The sequence below is a fragment of the Aythya ferina genome (genome assembly GCF_964211825.1).
Source record: "Aythya ferina genome assembly, chromosome: Z".
Lineage (NCBI taxonomy): Eukaryota > Metazoa > Chordata > Aves > Anseriformes > Anatidae > Aythya > Aythya ferina.
Genome location: NC_140299.1, coordinates 83,666,628 through 83,688,303, shown reverse-complemented (window position 1 = coordinate 83,688,303; position 21,676 = coordinate 83,666,628). Strand labels below are relative to the sequence as shown.

The 21,676-nt window shown below is 37.7% G+C and overlaps 1 protein-coding gene across 11 annotated transcripts in view; it reads left to right on the top strand.

Moving 5' to 3' along the window:
- Window positions 1-21,676, top strand: part of MCTP1 (multiple C2 and transmembrane domain containing 1) — a gene marked incomplete at both ends in the record, with an annotated part of 313,509 nt that overhangs the window by 246,054 nt on the left and 45,779 nt on the right. For all 11 annotated transcript variants that reach the window (XM_084504204.1, XM_084504196.1, XM_084504205.1 and 8 more), the window contains one exon: window positions 12,076-12,195. In XM_084504204.1, the coding sequence (XP_084360330.1) occupies window positions 12,076-12,195 (120 nt within the window). The remainder of the gene's footprint in view (window positions 1-12,075; window positions 12,196-21,676) is intronic.

Genomic DNA, 21,676 nt, shown 5'->3' with positions numbered 1-21,676 from the left:
AGAAAGGAGAGTGCAGTTAATGAGGTGAGACCCAGCAGTGAAGGGCGAGCCCAATTTCCTTGCAGCAGGAGTTAGGTAGAGACAGAAAATAAGAGGATGAAATGGGAAGTACATCAGTCAGAGCTGCTCTGAAGAGTGAGCTCAATAAATGGGTAGAGGGGACTACACATGTCAGAATACTGTTTCCTGGAGAACATGTAGTTGAATTCTTGTATCTTGCAAATAGCCATGATGAGCGTCAGCAAAATGTTCAGCCTGCTTTCATACACTGTTGTGAAGACAGCAACCAAGCACTGCTATTACACTGAGCATCAGTTTAGTTACTAAAAGTGTGCTGCAGCTCTGAAAAGTCTAGACCTGAACATAAACCATCAGCTCACTTCAAAACAACAGGTCAGTCACACAGTACTTTACAGGATGTCTAAAATCCTAGCTGAAACTACCCCCATCTTCTTGTCCCAGATGTCAGCAAAACCTTATGTGGGAGCCGGGGAAGGAAGAATGATACCAGAAGGAAGGTGACCTACTCAAACCTCGAACCTGCTCCCTTGTATATGCATAAAATATGTAAAAAGTACACCATACATTTTTCAGCTTCTTCAATTATGAGAGTCACAAGATCAAACCTTAGTCTGAGGTTTTCAAGGTCATTATTATATATAATATATTGGCATTCCAGCAATTCAGAAGTAGATAGGGAAGTGAGATTTTTCACTACTATGTAAAACAACTGTACATTAGTGAGTTTGTGTTTGAAAGACAAAATATACACCTTTTAACCTATGGACAACCTCTTGTTGTATTTCAAAGACACGTTAAAATTAATAAATGCCTCTTTTAATATAGGGAGAAAATCCTTTGGAATGGGAAGTGTTAGGCAACAATTATGGAAGTTTCTGTAATAACTTTTTCAGCCATTTTGCTTCGGCCAAAAGATTCTGAGACTGAATAGATTGTTAAGGTATAGAAACCATATATTTACGTGTATAATTGCAAGTCTTGAGTTGTTTTCACTTAAATTTATGAAATGTCTAATTTCAGAACTTGTTCCTGTCAGTTTTTGTCTCCTTGGTATGTGTAGCACGTTAAAAAAATAAAATATATATATATATATATATGTATGTTCTTGTTTTGAAACTGGTGCTCTCATTGCTATGTTACTCTGAAAAGAAAAAAAAAAATCAGAGTGTAATAGTGTAGCAATGACTATTAAGAATGACAACATACCATTCTGTAGATAGCAATGAAATACTCTGAATTCCTCTATTCGCCTTTTAAAGATGTGCTTTGAAATGAGCATCTGTAAAATATAGTATTCTTCAATGGTTAGTACACATTATTGATGATGATGGCTCAATAAATGTGTGGTTTTTTTTGGAGCTGTAGAACATTTCTATGTTAAAGTACAGCTAACCATGTTGGAGTGGCAGGCATCTGAATACATGAAATGTAATGTTACTGAAACAGTGAACTACTAAAAGATGAGGTAGATTCTATGAAATGTCATATATTTGGAGTGCACAACCAAATGTCCTGCAAGCTCCTACAGCATGGAGAGAGACGATTTTAAAAAGAAAGACAGCTTGGACTGCAGCATATTCTGGCTGGAAAAAGTAACTATAAAAACAATGGGAAGGTTGCCAGGGCACACCTCTCTGTGCTATGTATGATTTAATGTAGTTTGTGGAAATAAAAATATAATTAAATTTATTATACAGAAACAATTGGAAGGGCATGTTTCATTTTTTTAATAGCATGGAAATATATTTTTCCCTGCAGAAGCATTACTTCAACAAAAGCAGCAGGAAACAGTTTTCCACTTAGGATCATAAAAAAGAAAATCTTGTTTTGTTGAATGTGTTTGTCTTGACAAATTACCTTATAGGTTATAGATTAAAAATTTAATTTCTCAATACAACTAACAATAGAGAAACTTAAAACTCAGATGCTAAAATCACACACACACAAATGTTTATAGGCTAGCCTGCTTAATTATGGAGTGCATTTCAGAGCATGCTTTTTATTTCTTTTAGGTGGGTTGTGCCCTATCTAGCATTTTGGTGTCCATAGAGTTTGCTGTTATTGCAGTGAACTTCTGAATATTTTCCACCTTGGTTTTTCTTTTAGTCTTTTTTTTTTTTTTTTTTTCCAGCATCTTACATGTATATGAATGGTTACCTACCTGTAGCCAGAATGTGAGTTTTTCTATCATTCTCTAACAAAATGACATGCTTTCTCTTTTGCAAGTCTACATTCTTTAGCTTCATGCAGCACCTCTGGTTTCTCAGGGAGGCATTCTGTTTCAAAAACAGATATACACCTTCCCCACAACAGAGGGTAACATGTCAGATTTGCACTTGCCTTAGTTAGGTAGGGCAGCTCAGTGGGTATTGAGAGAAACTTCACAAGACTGAAAGTGCACCAGCCATTGTTAGGTGCGACCAGCATATTTCTTAACCAAGTATATGACTCCATTTCTTGTAAAGGATACCTACTTCTGCAGCAAATGCTGTATGGATCTGCTGCCAGTCTTCAAATGCACCTGAATAGAGCTTTGCACACCAGAGAAGTTTAGCAAAGGCATAGAGAAGTAAAACCAGGCAAACAGTGACTGATACATCAGTAATCTTACTTTAAATATTTTTTATTTATTCCAGTCTTGACTGATTCTACCAAGTCATAAAGGGATAGTTACGGCTATCTTTCCACTCATCTGTGCTCTGTTTGCAATAGAGTCTCAATTTGAAAATGTATATAAGATATCTTTTATTTAATCAATTGTATTTTAAATACTGTGGCATTTATCTCGCTGAAATATTTCATGTTCATGCTGTTTATGCTAATAGCAGGTATCCTTGGTTTACTTATTGTGCCTTTTTCCTACTTTTACCTAGAAGGATGTGAACATGCTTCAGCTTTCTTGAGGTCTGCTGCAGTTTTCTAAGGAACACTGCCAGTTAAAAATGAACTGAGTTTTATTTTGCATTTTGCTCCTAGAAAGCATTGCAGGATGTAATTATAGCTATCCTATCAGGGAACTAAAAATACATCTCTCAGTGGCCTTGGCCCAGGGACAATCTTCTTACTACAGAATTCAGGTTGTTCAAACACCTGGAGCTGCCTTGCTCTCCTGTCTAAACTAGTATTCTCTCCTGACTTCTCATTTCTGCAATCTACAATCTTACTTTGCACAAGAAAGTTTAGGGGCTTGCTAAACGCTGAAGGAAAATATATACCTAGTATCACTTCTAGACAACCCTAGCATCTAAATAAGTGTAGGCAGATCATTTGAGATGGAAGGAGGGAATACTATGTAATGCCTGTGGGGAAAGAGTGAAGCATGGTAAAGAAATGAGAAGTCAGTAATATCATCTCTGGATTAATATGAGAGTTGCAAATAGAAATAGGCACACTTTGGTGGAGATGCTAAACATAACTCTGCAAGCTTTTTCAGAACTGAAGTTGGAGGAAAGTTTAGCAATCAGTGAAGGAGAAAATTAGAAAATTACAAGACAAACTGAGAGATGAAGTTACAGAAAGTGGCAAGATAGTTGAAATGCATTATTATTCATTAAAATATGTTTACAGTGAAGTAAGTTAAAAAGTAGAAAGGCATTCTCTTACATTCTGTGACTGACTTGCAGGTTAAGCCATAGGTACTTACAGAAAGCTGGACAGTCAAAAGCAAAGAAATCTTAGGCTTTTCATAGTATCATAGAATCACAGAATATCCTAAGTTGGAAGGGACCCACAAAGATCACCGAGTCCAACTCCTGGGTCTACACAGAACCACCCAGAAAAAACAGACACCGTGTGGGAGTTCTGTCTAAATGTTTCTTGAACTCCAGCAGGCTCAGTGCCATGAACACCCTGGGCAGCCTGTTGCAGTGCCCGACCACCTCTGGGTGCAGAACCTTTCCCTCACACCCAGCCTGACCCTCCCCTGTCCCAGCTCCATGCCGTTCCCTCAGGTCCTGTCACTGTCCCCAGAGAGCAGAGCTCAGCACCTGCCCCTCTGCTCCCTTTGTGAGGGAGCTGCAGGCCGCCATGAGGCCTCCCCTCAGCCTGCTCTGCTCTGTGCTGAACAAACCAAGGGACCTCAGCTGCTCCTCATACACCCTCTGTTGCAGACCCTCCACCGTCTTTGTTGCTCTTTGGTTTTATTTATTTATTCTTTACAGTTAAACTCAACCAATATTACAGACATGGTAGAACAAGAAAACAAAACCAGTCATCAGTCACAAGTGTGAACATCAACCTGAAAGGCTCGCTAAAGTGGATTGATTGATTGATGCATTGATTGCTCAGTAAAGCCAACATTAGGCCAAGTTACTTGCCTTCAAGTGATATTTGATGACAAGTAGAACCTTTCAAAATAGTTCCTAATACATAAAAAAAAAAAAAAAGATTTTAAGGAAATCACTAGGGAAATTTGAATTTGTCTACATGTATTAGTGCTCTATTGAACAGATGTTCTCAGAATTTTGAAAAGTACTGATGCCGTCTTTTGGTGATTCTTCTGCCATCCTATTCTGTGGTGGCTCCACACCTCTTCCAAACAGAAATTGTAGATCAGACTGTTTATAAGAACAGAAAGGAAACAGAAGAAGAAGAAATATTGCTTTATTCTACCTTACTTTCAGCTCTGCGTGAAGGGACAGATTCAGCAAGGGCAGTGTGACCAGTTGACGTCTCTAGGACATCAGAGAAACCATTATGTTGATGCAGCTATTTCCAAATAGTGGTGGAAAAAAATTATAGGATTTAGTCTTAACTGAAAGTTTAAGCCAGAGTATCCTCAATATAGTAAGGGCAGTATAGTTCCCATCTGTGAAATGAGACTTCAAAACAGCTTGTGGAAGTCTCTCTGCTCTTTTATGGAAGCCAGTATCTCCATTTTGTTCCAAACATGAATATGGTTATAAAAACATAAATCAGAACTTTTTTGAATTTTATTAATGGAAATCACAGTATGTGTCTTATCCAGGTAACTTCAGTCTTAATTCTCATACAACTTAAATTGTTTTGCTGTCCCTATAGGTTTTCTGACAGCCAAAAGGCTTACTCCTTCAGGATCTAGACTTCTAATGGTCCATTTGTTTCAGTGGTGATTGGTTATGAATGAGTGGTGGGGAGGGGTGTTTTTTTTTTTTTCTAGTACCAGTAGAAATGAGCCATATGTGAAGTGGAAGTAGCTCACATTCAGCTGGTAACTTTTTAAACTGTGACCTATTTTTCTCTAGAAAAAAATATCTACAAGTCTGTATTTTCCAATACTTGAGTAATGGTGACTTTTATGCTCTATTACACTTTTTATAGTGTTTGTCTTAAAATGCTGAATGATTTTCTTTCATCTGCAATTATATAAATAGCTGTAATTATCAAATATGATCCATGTTCTGATTTTACACTTTTCATAAAGTCAACACTTTGGATTTTGCTTCTACAGTGACACATACATTTACATTTTCAACCGTCCTACCCTCATAGCAGTGCAGTTGTGCTAGGTTCCAAATTTTCATGTAAAGGAACATGAGCATAGTTTTGCGGTAGAGATTTGTGTGTTCAGAAAAGCCTAAAATTATGTGAAAAGTACTTTTTAGAAATGTCTTTTGGCGTGTGACACTTCTGACCAAAATGGCATGTTTATTTCTGTAACTGTTAGGCAACTTTTAAGGAATTTTAAAGTTAGGAGCAACAGGGTTGATTTCCAATGGAAAAATCATATGCAACAGGGGGAGGACTAAATCCATCCTTTTTAAAAGCTCAGGGTAAAATTGGACACTTTGAATTGTAAAGAGGCTTGAGCTTTACACCTGGTTGTCACCCCTCTCAGCAGAACTGTGCTAAAAAGTGTATGTCAGCCTAAGAGTTCTATATTAAAGCAAAGTGAAATCAATCTGACGACAGGCATTAAAAGCACTTTTTTGCTTAGAAAATAATGTCTGTAACAGTGTTCATGGCAATGTTGCTAAACCAATGACATGGGTCATTCAGTAAACAATTAGGTTTTGTTCAGAAAATGTAGTATTAAAATGGGACCAAGGCTCAATGAACCATTCTCAGACATGCCTTTGATCTAATGTATCCTAGTAGGGCATTTGTTACTTGATACCAGGTATTATAGCTCATAGAGAAAATAGTATTGATTTCTCTGAGTTTGTCTGCATTTTAAAAGTCTTGAGACAACAAATCTGTTGAACTGCCCTGACAACAGCAATAGGCAGTGTGATATGGGAATGGTCTCAGTGAGCCATATTTCCCTCTTCTAATTTTAACCTGACTACTAAATTTGCAGTTTTAATAATGCAGCTCAGAAGCTGTTAAATGAAGGAGAAGAAATGACCCAAGAGATTCCACATTTTGTAAATATTTGCAGATTTTTTTTTTTTGCCTTTTTTATTTCCACCTAACTTTTGCTATATGAAACTGAAAACAGTGACGTGAATTTTACATTACTAATTCATATGCTGTTTAAATCAGTGCTGTATTCATGCTCTGGGGTTCACTTTCTTGGAATTGTCAGCATTCTTGGAGCAAAGTCTTAGCACTTTCATCTATGGCTTCTGCAAAAAGATGTGAAATGTCAGTTACAAGTTGTAAGAAAAAAAATAAATGAAAAATTTCAAGCTTCTAACTAGAAGGTTTTATTGGTGCTGGCAATCTTGTAAAGACAGGCAGTTTACATTATGATGTGATTGGATGATAGTATGAAGGTTCTTCAGATGAAATAAGTCTATCTAGCTGTAGATGTGTTTCAAAACATCCTGGCTGGTATAAGGCACGTTAAGTGAGTCATATCTAATTGTCAGACTTGCTTCCTTAATAAATAGCATTGCACCACACTAAGGAGAAAGAATGGAGATGTAATAGAACCATGGATTTGTTGTACAGATTATCATGAAAATACCATTATCAGAAATCTCTGCCTGGTAAGAAATGGGAATTCTTTTGCTGTTTTCTTCTGGATCATGGGACCAAAGTATTCTAACAAGAGCTGTCCTAAATACAACAAAAGCCTCACCAAGACTGATGTTAAAATAATACTTCAGTCTATTAAGTTTATGTAAATTTTTAAGTGTTCCCATGTTTTAGCCATTTTCAAGTTGACCTGTGCCTATCTAAAGAAATGGAATAACAGATAGTGTGTTTTAGATTCAAATCTTTCAGAGTCCACTGCTACCTGACACTCAGGTAACTGGATCTGAAATTGCAAGAGTGCTGAAAAAAAACTGTTGGAGGATGCTTTATAATATGTTCAAAAGACATATTTCTTCCAGACTTACCTCAACAAGGGCTCTACATTCTAAATGAACTTCCATATATATTTACATTAATAGCAGTGTGTTTGGGATCTGATACAGCTAAAGGACATATTTCAGTTTTAGTTTGTTAAATAGAAGTGCCATAGAAGATGAGAGGAGACATCATCCTCAGAGGTAGCAGACTAATATTTTTAATGGAAGAGGCTTCTGACTCTCCAAGGTGCAATGAAAATTATTTTTTAAGTCTTTTACAGTATAAACACCAAGCAGGATTTTGCTGGAGCCTTAAAACCTGCAGTACTTAATAGAAAGTCTGTACCATGCAGATATGTGAGTTATCTTTCATTCTTCCTAGTCTTGTGAGAATACATACAAGGGACAAAGCCTCAGGAAATACAATTGTCCTTTTAAGCTTAAAGGGTAAATGGATGATCTTGTGATTAGAGCACACTGTTTGGAGTTGCAGACATAGGCTGTTTGCGATTGTGCCAAAATTCTGTTCAGCCAACTTTTAAATTTCCAGGATAATCAGGAGTTGGGTAAAGCACATAGTGCACAGATATAGATAATACATAAATAAGGCTGTAAGAATACTCTTTAAAAATGAACAGAGAAAGCCATAACTTGGCAAGGAGGCTGTGGTATGAGTGACATGCACTGCGTGACATGGCAGTGACGGAAATGTCCGTATCTCACCCTACTGCTGAACACATTACAGCCTCGGACTCCAGGTGCTGTGAATGCAGATTTCAGAGGTTCCCATGTCAGCCTGGGACTTGCGAGGCGACTCATCTGCTTCGACTTCCAGTCCACAGTCACTGCAGCAACAAGCCCTGAAAGCTTAGAGGCTGGCATGCCGTGAAGGCCCCTTTACTCTTTTGCTGCAAGGTAATCCAGATATCAAGGTTGCTGAAAGGCTGGCGGTTCTGGAAAGCTCCCTACATGTCAGCTGGAAGCATCCTTTGCTCAGCTGTGTGACTTTATTGAAAGCAGGCATTTCTGTGAAGTAAGCGTTTCCTAATTTTTGTCAGAAAGTTCTCACACAGCTGTACTTGCAGGCCTCCTCCTTCAGCTGTACGCTGGTCCCTGCTGCACCTGAAGATGTGGGTCAGTGTCTCCTGTCTGGGGTGCTCCCTTTTTTGTGTGCTGTTTTCTGCTGGTAGTCAGATAGAAGGAAATGGAAAAATAAAAAGAGCTGGGAAAGACAAGGGTTAATGCTGTGAAGTCTGTGGGTGCAAACAGGGTTCTGTTAAAAATGAAATGAAATTGGGTGGAGGTAGATAAAAAGAAATCTGAAATAATTGTTCTGTAGAATATGGCCTTTCCACATAGGCAGAAATCTTTCTCTTCACTTCTGTCTGAAGAGAGAGTCAAATAGAGGATCTCATCTCTTAATTAGAAAGAAAAATACTCATCAAACACATCTCATCACTGGAAAGCTAATGATCCACAGCTGCTAGTCTGAAAGGGCAGGCTTTTTTTCTGAACAGTAGGAAGTGTTAATCATTTTGGATGAGATTTCTTTTTAAAATATACTGTAGTTTGCAAAAGAATAGGATATTCAATATTCCAACTTAAATTATTTTTTGAAGTGTTGTACACGAGGGATAGTGTCATGTGTCTCCCTGAATGATCATTTAATGCATGTGTCTCTCACTAAGAGTATCAACTGATGTGATGTTGTAAATGGCCAGTTCATGCCTGTGACTCTGAAAATCTTGATCTCATGGGGGAGAAGAAAAAGTCCTCCCTTATAGTCTTCTGTGTAGGAGATGGCAGCTATATTAAACTGTAACCTTTGAGACTCCCACTCCTCCCTTAAAATAGTTGGCTTGTTTCGGTAGTGATGAGGATCCTTTTTTTAAACAAGTTAAAGCCATTATTTCTGAGCCATCATATATTCAAGAGGGCAAACTAGATAGAGTCCATATTCCACTGGATGCTTCATAGTCACAGGCAAGTCCCAGACCTGCCCTTTTATTCTTGTTCCATAGCCTTTCTAGATATTTTTTTTTTCTGTCCTTTATTTGTTTAATGGATGGATATGTAAGTTTTCTTCCCCATCATGGATGAAAAGAAGTCAAGAGAATAGCTTCACACTTCTTCCCTTTCCCCCTGTCTTTGAGGTCCTTTGTGAGTAATATTGAGCCCCTGGATTTTCTTGCTGTTTTGCACTAGATTTTGGGGTTGTTCATTTTTAATGAAAAGTTCCATCTCCTATTGGGAATCTGCTTGTTTTCTCCCTTGTGTGTTCCTGTGAGTGCATTTTTGTTCTGGGGAAGATAGTGAGGCCATTTCACTTGCAGTGCCATCACTGTGCTGGTCTCATGCAGCATACATCTCATTTGTGTTGCAAATATAGGGACCCTGCTTTCCCAGTGCCTGGCAGGTGCCTGAAAGGAAGAACTAGTTGAAATTCAGCCACGCTAGATGGAAATGAAGCTGGCAGGTCAGCAAAATAATCTAAAGGTGTAATATCCACATTGTGGAAAACGTATGTCCATACAAGTAATAAAAAGGTAATATTTTAGCATAATATCTTATTAACCTTCAAATTACAGTATTTTAAGGAATTAATAGCCTTAAGGATCATTTGGCACTCAGAAATTTCAGGTGATGTGTATTTGAATGGGAACTCATTGACGTCCTGGAGTATAGCTTATGTGATGACCGTGTTCCACAGTCTATTGTCAGGTCAGTATCTCCTGAGACCATCTGGGTTGCTGGCTTCATTTCTCAGCAGCCAGGATATTACACAAGGATTTTCTTTCCATCTTTTTAACCAAAGTTGGGATGGGAACATAAGGGGGACTGTATGGGTTACCATTTCTCAACTGGTAATCTCTGGGGTCTGTTTTGCTGGTAGTGCGATACTGTCTGCTCACTTCCAAAGCTCCCTCCATCATGTATGCATTGACTTAGGGCCTTTCTGGGGTTAATGGGTGCAAGAACTTCTTGCTTTCCTTTTGAGATGTGAATTCTGTTTATAAGTTGGTCATATCAAATTTACTGCATCGAGTTCCTGCAGATCATGCTCTCAAAAGGGTAGTTAGCAAGCTCATGGAGAAACTCTCAAAATCTGTGAGCTGTTGTTTGCTTCTTATTCATTACCATTCCTAACAGATTTCCTTTTAAACTAAACAACCTAAAAAAGATGTTTTTCTTTCAAATGAAATATTAACTGTCAGAAGTGCCAATATCCTCTTACATATGTCGCACTCAGTGCTTTTTCAGTTCTTTCAGTATTTATCGTGTTTGTCTTGTAGTCTCCCAGGACTTCTGTATGCATAGCATTCAGTGATAGGGGAGTGAGGTAGCTTAGTTGATCTTGAGATAGGAGATTACTTAAAACAAAGATTTTTTTTTCTTTTATAAGGAAGCTTGTATTTGGTAAGAAGATTTTGTTTTAAATTGAAACAGAAGCCCAGCAGAAGACTGTTAAAATGCCCATTTTCTTTTTACTTAAGTTTATATATCTTGGTGACTAATTTGGCAAAATAAGCCACTTTTTAGTTTGCATGGTTATTGGCATTGTCTTAGGTTGGCAAGTTATGTGATGCAGCACCATCATTAATTTTAGTTGGTAGTAAGAAGACAAACATTCCAGAGGTTAACTATTTGGATGAAAATGGCTTAGCAAGATATCTGAAGCTTAATTGTAAGATCGAGTAAATATCATGATTTGCCATAATACTTCCATTTGTGGTTTTGGCCATATTAGGAGAAAACAAACTCAAGTTATGGTTAGAGCTGGCTATAACAAAGGGGGTTTTGTTCCTAAGGAAAATGGGATGTAAAATTGGTTTTAGTTTGACCCCATCTATACCCAAATATCTTTACTTCTTTCTTGTAAACCAATTATTCCACGCTTGAACCATCAGGGAAAGGTATCTAGCTGAATGTGTCTCGGCCAGACAGCTGCAGCATCTGACAAAAGTTTAGGACTTCCTGGCTCCAAAAAAGTTATCGAAAAAAGTCATCACTATACCAATTCTCAGGACTGACAGATCTAGGGCTGAAGTCCACCTTATGAAGCACGTCACAGCTCTGTGGTATACAGAGCTATGTGCTGGAGGTGGGTTTCTGAGAGGGTCCCAGTTCCCTTGTGCACTCATGGAAGCTTGCATCTCTGGGAGACATCACCCACCACGCTCCAGGCCCTTCAACAAATGGAAGTTGTTGTAGGGGTGGACTTTGGCAGCTGCTCAACACTCCTTTCAATCCCATTTTCTAATATTCTGAGGTCATTACTGTTTCACCATGTTTTCGCTAAAATACTTGCATGCTGTTTGCTTGTTACTATGCTGGGTTTTTTTTGTTTGTTTGTTTGTTTTTTGTGGATTTTCTGTACAAAGGAATTTTCCACATTTAATTACTTCTTCTGTTTGTGTGACATTACTACAACATTATTAAGTTCTTTATTTTGAACAGCAAATTAACTTTTTGAAATAACTAACTTTATTACATTGTGATCTAATTTTTATTCCATTTTGCATTATTTTGTCCACATAAGCATGATTTTATAAGAAAACTATTAACATTCCATCTTAGGCTATCCTGTATCAACTTTCATAGAATCATAGAATTTTCCTTTGCAAAAGATAAGGTACAAAACAATGAAAAGATTAGCAGTTGTTTTGCACAGGTAAGTGGCTACTTGGTAAAGTGGTTTAACAAGTTGCCTGCCTAAGCATAGGTGATTTACTTTAGAATGGTTTTAATTTGTTGCTCTTAACTGAGCATAAGAATTTAATGTAATGCTGAGTTGAATCACCTTTTTTTTTTTTTTTTTTCCTGCTCTGTCTTCTAGCTTTTTCTTTTTGTGGTCTGGAACTTTGAGCTCTACATGATACCGCTGGCTTTGTTGTTGCTGTTGGCATGGAACTACTTCTTGATCATATCGGGGAAAGATAACAGGCAACATGATACAGTAAGTCTTCTCTACTTCAAGCACATACATGTCCTTTTCTTTTCTTTTTCTTTTTTTTAACTAGATAAAACTTTGTTTTTAAATATGACATCTTTTCGAAAACGTTTCAGTTTGGAAAACTCAATGGACAGTTTCCCCACCTGCAATTTAATTTTTCTCCAGCTGGCCAATGAATATGCCCATTTTTGTTGAAAATGTCTTTTAAAAATATAGAACATGTACTATCCTCAGAATAGGGTTTGTGTGGGAGCAGAGATGAGAGGCTTATAGGTCAGGAGAAGCCAAATTCTTTGAAAATGGTTGTGTGAGACTGTGTCCTTATGTTGCATTTTTTCTTTCACATACTGAAGTTAAAGGTTAAAATGATTCCAAATTGTTAACAGTTTCAGAATGTATTACATTTTATTGGATTTCACAGTTTATCATTTGTATGTTACCATTCATTGAGTTTAGTAAAAGCATTTTTTTCTCTTCATCTAATCCTATTATATAATTAAATGCATCTACCTGGGATGTAAAGTAGCAGACATTTTACTAATAACTGATATTAATTTATTTAAAAAAAAAAAAAAAAAAAAGCATAATTCAGATTTTCAGGAGCACATATCAAAAGTTGAAGTTGTTTTCTGTGCAGTGCAAATTTTGTAGTATCTAGACAGCTTAAGGATTTTGCTGAGCTTTATCAATTTAATATTCATTTCAGTACTTACTCCCTAAAAGCAGTGTGCTGTCCAGGACACTACAATATGTATGGATAGCTAGATGGACAAGAAAAAAAAAGAAAGGGTTGTGTGATTGGTCTTAGAGGACAGTGCTTAATTAGTCGTACTCTATCTGGAGGTTGGTAACAGGTGGAGTACCACAACATAAAAGGACCTGTCCCATTTGTTGTTGTCTTCAGTGACCTATAGGAGGTGACAGACTGCACTCCCATCAAGTTTTTGGGTGACACCAGGGCGGTGAGACCAGTTGATACACCACATGTGCCAGTCAAAGAGACCTAGGCGTGCTGGTGGAATGACCAATAGCTACCTCATGAAATTCAAGAAGGAAAAATGTGAAGTCTTGCTCTTTGGGTGGAATAATACCTTGACATGGTACAGAATGGAGACTGATTGTCTGGGAAGCAGCTCTCCTGAGCTGGACCTGTGTGTCTCAGTAGACAGCAAAGTAAGCATGAGCCAGCGCCATGACCTGGTGGCAAAAAGGGACACCAGCATCATGGGCTGCATTAACAGGAGCACAGCCAGTGGACTGAAGGAGCAATTAACCTCCGCTGCACAGCACTTGCTAGGCTGCATCTGGAATACTGCCCACTTTTGGACACCCCAGTTCAAGAAAGATGATTAATGCGAGTGAGTTCACCGGAGGGCTGGCAAGGTGGTGAGGGTGTTTAAGCACTCACCGTAAGGAGAAACGGAGAGAAGTGGGCTCGGGGGTTGCAGGTGACCCAAACAGCTGCCTTCCACTGCCTACAAGGAGGATATCAAGAAGTTGGAGCTAGGTATTTCACACTGATATATGGTTGGGAGAGCAAGAGGCATACATTGAAACAAACAAAAAATATCTTTTTTTGCCATGAGGATAGTTAAGCAGTGGAAGAGGTTACCCAGGGAGGCAGTGCTGTCTCTGTTGGAAGTTTTCAGGTCCTGACAGGCTAAAGCTGTGAGCAACTTGATCTGACCTCACGGTCGACCTTGCTTTGGCCTGGAGGTTGGATTAAACACTTTTTCAGGTTCCTTCCAGTCTTAACGATCCTATGACCTTAATGTGACCAGAAGAACTGATCCAGCCCCGATCTTGGCACTGATATTACCTGTCTGCATCAGTAAGACTGTTAGACTTCAAAGGGTCATCTAAAATTAAAGGTGGGGATGATAGAGATACTCACTAATCCTGAAGATTGTTACAAGTATAGAAAAAGCCTAAGATCAAGATTTAAGAGATGCATTTCGTAAATCACAGCCCTTAGTCTCCTGCTGCCTTTAATGCTTAAAGCTTCTCAACCTGTAGATTTTATGAGTAACTGAAATCCCTTGTGAAAGGAGAGATTTGCTTGTAAGCTGCAATACATTTAATTTCTCTCTGAAATAACACCTACCTGTGAAGATTAATTGGGTCACGTAACTTTGCCACCAAAATATTGAAGTTATTGATGAGCTCTGTTCAGGACACCAAGTGATGCTCTGAAAATGTTCCTCTTGCTGAGACTGCTTCAGACCAAGCCACACAGTTCATGTTAACCAGTCAGTTTCTTCCTAAATATTTCATATCTGTGCTATTAATTACTACTTTTTATTTATTACAAGTAAGGTGGGACCTCATTTTTAATGAATTGAGCTTGGTTATCATCATGGTGAGCATCTGTCTTCTATGAAGTGATCTACTGACTTACTGAATGTCTTTCTAATTAACTCACAAATCTTCAGTAATATCGCAAGCCCTTAGCTCAGGTCATTAGCACAGTATCATTAGATTAGGAGTCATTTAAATATTTCTGGTTTCCTATGCAGAGTGTAAATATTAACTAAATTAATTAAGCAGTGTTTCCTAGTGGCTAGAGGATGCTTCGGGATTCAGATGATCTGGCTTCGGTTTCCAGGTCTCCAGAGATTTTTTGTGTGCCTCAGTGAAAACAATGACTACTTATCTTAGAAATATTATCTGTCTTTAGAAGTTACTTTGGAATCCTCAAGTTAATGATAATGCAAAAAGATAAATGTATTTGCTGTTTCTATCTTACTGAATTAACACTAGAGAAGTGTAATTAAATATTGTTTGTACATTATACTTTTGGGCCTTGAAAAGGAGCTTAGAAGAATTCTTTCCCATTGTAGCATCCCTACAAAAACAGTTATCAATTGTCTCATCAATGCAGGTATTAGAGACTGCACTTCACTGCAGATCAGTGAAATAATTCACTAAGTTTCTGTCCACATCTGAGTGTTAGTATGATTATTCTGCCACTTACTGCAATTCCAACAAGTTCAATGCACAAATACCTTCTTGAATTAATTGTGCAATGAAGATGGGGCAAGGTGGAGCCCCAGGTGTATCTACCAGTAGAATATAAGTCTATTGGAAAGTCCAGTGGCGAGGTGAAGCTGCATAGTTGGTATTATTGCTTTCATGGATTTTTCATGCCTTTCTTTGCATGACTGATCATCACTGTTGTTTTAATCAAATGCTGGCACAAACTTCAGGAAAAGCATTGGATTACATATCACTTATACATTTAGGTCAAAATTAGTTGTGTTTCTGAAAGGCACGCTTTCATCAAATACAAACTCTTGCATTAAATGCTGGGGTAACTGGAGAGGTTTCATGACCTCACAGAAGGAAGTGTAAGAGTCAGCTATATGTAGATTTAGTGGACAGTTCTCTGAGTGAGTGTGAGAATTCAGGACTGATCTAAAACGAATGAACGTTTGGTGTTAAGTCGTGTGGCAGGAACTAAAAATCACAGAATAAATATTTCCTCTGAGTATTAAACAAGGAAAAATCACTAGGAAGACATTCTTAATGCTTTCCTCTGAATTTTGCAGTAACGTTTTTGCCTGAAGCTTATCTAACTTCTGTCCCCAAGGATATTTCTTGATTTAAGGAAATACCATCCATATTCTTGCACTTCCTTATAGTCATACTCCTAAGTATCTGACCTCATGAAATAATTTATTTTTAGCATGACTGCAGTTCTGATCTTAAACAATCCCTACGGAAACACAAGATGAGAACTGAGTGGATCTTACTGCTTTCTGTGTGTGCTTTATTTATTTATTTATTTATTTCTTCCCAGTGTCTTTTCACATCCTCTGAGGGAGAGGAGAGGTATCAACTGCTGCCACTTTCCAATCCCTGCTGCCCGCTGCTCCTTGTCATCTGTGCTGTGGGAAGCAGCCCTTCCTGTCAGCTGCTGACGAAGTGCGGCCGTTACATATTGCCAGCCCTGTGCATGTTACAGGTACAGGGTAGCCAAGCATGGCACAGTGACAGACTGCCTGGGCTGCTCAGGGAGAACAAGGGTAGAGGGAGAGCAAAGGACTGGATTATTCCTCAGACACCTTAATTCTCTGGGAAACCCAAATAGCTTTGCAACAGATGAGCAACCAGATAAGTTCATCCTCCACACAGCTGTAATTGAAAGACTTATATCCAAACTAGCAGAGGGCATGCTGTGGTTTAAAGCTTCTCTTCATTCATTTTTAGAAACTGCTAAATATTTTGATGTTTTCAGATACACTGTACAAAAAAAAAATCTCTCCTTTCTAGATCACTGAGAAGAGCAGCATTGCTGTCTGGGACCTTATTTTTTCCAGTTTTATTTTTAAGCAATAGTGGTAGTTATTAGAACTTCATGAAGCTGGTGGAAAAAAAAAATGTTTTCTGATATTCTAATTTAGGCACTGTTCTGATTATCTGCTGGAGCTGCCTAACTTAAGGAGTGGTCAGATAATTCCTCAAAGTGATTAAAATTGTTCCCACTCTCCAGCTGCTCTTGTCCCCTTCCCTGCGATGAAGTAGTTGATTGTGCAGTTGGAACACGTTATATTGCAAATGAAGCCTGGTTTGCATAAGTTACCAATTAAAATGTTTGGTATTTTTTTCAGTTAGGACAAACTGTGACAGTTTCTCAGCCATTGGGCAGGCATGTTGGATCTGTTCTGATGACACTCCAAGCTCCTTTTTTTCCTTCACTAAGTAGGTTACATGGAGCCCAGGTGGTTTTCCCTTTGATCGTGCCATAAAGAAAGGGCTGCAGGAGGTGTCCAAATCTTGCAGGCCAACATCCAACTGCACAGGCATTACCAACAACAGGGACTTGGTTTTCATAACCAAGGGTCCTCTTTGAGGACTTTGAGACAAGATCCACCTCACCAAATTGGGCAAAACCACTTTTCGCAGAAGGTGGCCTACCTGGTGAGGAGAGCATTAAACTTGAAATGATGGGGAAAGGTGCAGTTGCATGCATGCAAGATCACGGAGACATGGTGGGACAGACCTCACAACTGGCATGCAGTGAATGGATGCTGGCTATGTAGTCATGACAGGCCAAGAACTTGAGTTCAGCAAAGGAAAGACGAAGAAATTGGAGGAGAAGCTGAGAGAGCCTGTTCAGCCTAGAGAAGAGGACACCCAAAGGGATCTTAACAATGTGGATAAGTCCCTGATGGGTGGGGAAGAAGGATCCAGGTTCTTCTCAGTAGTGCCCAGTGACAGAACTGGAGTCAGTGGGAACAAACTGAAATACAATATTCTGTCTGAGCACAAGAAAAACAGTTTTATTATAAGAGTAGTCAAACACTGGACCAGGTTGCCCAGAGAGGTTGTGGAATATTCGTCCTTGGAGGTACCCTTGGACATTGTCCTGGGCAACCTGCTCTTAGGTGGCCCTGCTTGAGTAAGGAAGTTAGACTAGATGACTTCAAGAGGTCCTTGCTGACCTCATCCATTCTATGATTCTCTCACTGATGTTGCTAATCCTGCTTTCCTTTTGGTCTATTATTTGTTAGTTTTTTTTTTTTTTTCCTAAGCAATTTAAAATTTAATAAGAATAATGCACATGCCTGGAGTTACCTATGAATGTTCTTCTGCCATATACACCCCTATGGAGAAGAGGTTTAATCACTTCAGTTCACATCCTGCATTTATAGTTAATACTTAGAGCCTTAAAGGAAATATTAAACAGCTAATTTCCTCTTGAAGTTTCAAGTTGCACATGTCATTGCATAGAAAATGATGGTGAGCAGCTGGGAGTTAATGTGCCATACACAAATTCTTATGAATCTGTATAATAGAGTATATACACATATTATTAATCTTGTAAGAGTGATATAAAATGGTACAATACATCTTTTAATTTCACTGGAGATTTTTTGCGAAATAAGCTTTGATGACTTATGTTGCCAGAGTATATGTTTCTATTAAAAGTTAAAGATGTACTCATTTAGGATGAAATTTTTAAAATGGAAGAAAAATAACTTCTGTAAAAGATAACATTTCATTTTGTAATTTTGACCAGTTTGTGTGGGTTCTTTTTATATAGTCCTCCAAAGTGATAGCAAGAGGATTTTTCTGATCCTAAACAGAGTTTACAGGATATGTGGGTTTTATATGGTAATTTATTTTAAAGTAATGATCTATACTCTGATTTTATTTATTTATTTATTTATTTTATTGTGAGTGTTCTGGAAATTACCACATGAAGAAAAACAAAAGGTGGAAATGGGAAGAAGGATGCTTATATCCATCTCACTGGATTCCCTCTTTCTACACGAAAGAGTGGTGAGGGTGGATGAGCTTGAGTCAGTAGTGTCACAATCAGTTCAGCTACAGATAGAACAGCTTTTCTGAGTAGAGTCCAAATCATTTTGTCATGGGGACAAGTCAGCAGTGGGCCAGAGCCTCTGGTGTATTTGAGGCTACTCCTGTTTGGCCAGAGAGCAGTACTTTGCTATACAAACAAACCCCACCAGGAAAGGGCCTGACTCCAGGCACCTGTTCCCTGCTGGCGTGAAAGCTGTGTTACCACAAGCAAATAATGAGGTAGTGACTTGCTTTTTCTTCATTTCTATGCATTATGGTCTTAAAGTGTGAAATAATGACTCCATAAAGCTCTTAGTTTGACGGGATTTCTGCAGACAAACACAAAGTGTTTGGAGCACAAACACAAAGTGATTCAGATCCATTGCACATGCAGTATCGAGGTCTTTGTGCTTGAAGTCCAGTGCCTCTTCTGTTGGGGAGTCAGCAGGGATTTCTAGCTGAGGACTAAATTTTTGCTATGAATCTGTGGCAAAGATAGACGTTATTGTCCCTGTATGCTAGCTAGCTTGCATTCGGAAGATGTGATTTACACAAGATGATACAAAAGAGGGCTGTCAGGTTAGCAATTACATCTTGGCTTCTAGTTTTGACTCTACTTTGCTGAGAAGTTTTGCCTCCAATATGATAGCAACAGCAGCAGCCACAAAATCTGCAGAGCTTGAGGGCTGGTGGGATAAACAGAGATGCACAGAAAAATAGCTGTGCAAAACTAGTTTAAGTCATTGACACCTCTAATACGAAAAACAGTTGTTTTTCTGAAATGGTTTTCAACATTATGCAGAAGGGGTCTCACCTTATGTTTGCTAACTGCTGCTAACTAGCCAAATGTACTCTGTACCTGGAAATAGAAAGTGACACTCGATCTGTTTCTGCTTGAGGCAGATGGCAATCAGCACATCACTCTGAGCAGTGCTGCGATGTCCACGAGTTTTTCTTAAACCAAGCAGCCTCCCTTACCATTGCCAAATTAATCGGAACTGCAAACCTGCTCTCCGTTTGCTACTGTCACTAAAAGAATTTAGAAAGGTTTTTGTAAATAGGTCATCATCTGCCTGTGTGTGCAGCCTGGATGCTATCAGAGCACAAAGACCACAAGCAACACGTGCCTGAATATTAAGTAGTCTGCTGTCTTCATGCAGCTGTTTGTTCTTTCTATATGATCCATATAGTCAGGGAGGAAAAAGAAACGATAGCCCCACTATGGGACAGAGGCTTTTTTAATAAATCAGAAAAGAAACATGAAAATGTCAGCTTAATCAAGCATTTAAATTTTATTAATCAAGCCTAATTTTTATGAGTGCAAATAATCGCTGAAGCTGGACAAATTTGCTCTAGATTGCATCAGAAACATAATTTTAATATTTAATGGCCTGCTGAATTTAAATGGAGAATTATCTTTATGAAACATGCTCTTCATAATTTGCCATTAAATGAGAAATGAACAAATCAACATAAATCTTACATAAAGGTTATTTAACTAAATGTTGGTACTATAAATATTTTAAATGCATTATGCACTAATTTAACAGTCACAGAGTACACTATATAAAGATATAAGTTGGGCAGGAAGCATTTCTCTCCTGCAGCATAATAGAATGTAATACTGCAGTTGGCTGTCTGTGCTACAGTTAAACGAGACTGTCCACACTGCAAGTGTAATCCTTGCATCAGAGGTTTTCATAAAGTATTAGAGTATGAACTAACCCTTTGCTAAAACTTTACATGGCTGTTCACATACCAGTACCATTTACAAAAAACAAACGCACTACAGAATTGGAATATTTTGTCTGCCTTTGGTCACTTCAAGACAAAACACCAAAATCTAGCCATAGATATTTCCAGCATTTAATATATACATATATATATATATATTTTTCTTCCAGTCATAAATCAGTCATCTGTTAGCTTAAATTTTGCCACACTTTTTCAATTATAACCTTGCAATATTTTTGGCATCTAAGAGAAAATTGAAGTTCACTGCACATAGATGCATTTTTTCTATGAGACTGTTTTAATGATTTTTTTTTTTTGCATTTGCATCAAGATTTACATGGCAACAAGACTGACTTGACAACTTATAGCAGCTATTATAAACAATCAATATTTTATAAACTTAAGATCAGTTTAGTTTGCATTGAAAATTCCCGTAGTCATGTGAATTTTTTATTTAACTTCAGTTTGTTTCCATTTTCCTTAGGAACATTTTAGTTCAGTTTAGACTTTAATAACTTTGGAACTATAGTACAGTGCTAATATATTAATCCAAACGTATCAGTATCTGTTGTTTTTTTTTTTATTTTATTTTACTGAAATTGCATTAATATATGTATTATATACATTGTCACATAAAATTAATAACAGATTTTTTTCCTACTGAAAAGCTTCTCAGCTCAAAATTATAATGTAATAGATTGTGTCACACTCACAAGCTTAGATTTATGTGGATAAACGCAGTTTTGTAAGAGTCAGATATCTGGTGCTACTAGAATCCTAAAATTACATCAAGAGAATTAGTAACAATTAGAAGCACCATTATCTCTTCATACTGTTATTGATACAATAAGCTATTTTATTACGGAGAACTCTCAGAAAATTTTGTGAAGCTGCTTTTTAGTAGTCCTGTATAGCAAACGTATTGTTGATATTTAGCCATGCAGACAATGGTTTGCTTTTTTGTTTGTTTTGCTGAGCTGAAAATGAAGCATTCTAAAACCAGAAATATGACATTTTCAAGTGCACAGTACATGTTGAAGCCTTTAGATGGAGACATACTTCAAATAAACGCCTAATGTTCAGTTCACAGTGTATTGTGTAAATACTAGAAAGAGCTAAAATAGGGAACCAAATATTGGAAAAAAAAAATAGAGAGAAGACAGCCTTCTACTTATGCCATTTTGTATAAAAAATGACATATTCTTAACTATTTTAGCAACTGAATATTGAGGACATATAAAGCTGACAGCAGGAGAAAGGTTACATGTTCTTATAAACTGTATTTACTACTTATGCATGTTGCCAAGAAATTTATTATACTACAAATAAAAATTCTGTTGTTGACATTACAGAACTACATGTAATCAGTAGCATGCATCAAAAAGCATCTGATAGCCATATTAAAGTCTCATTTCCTATTAAGTATCAGACTAAATTACAACAT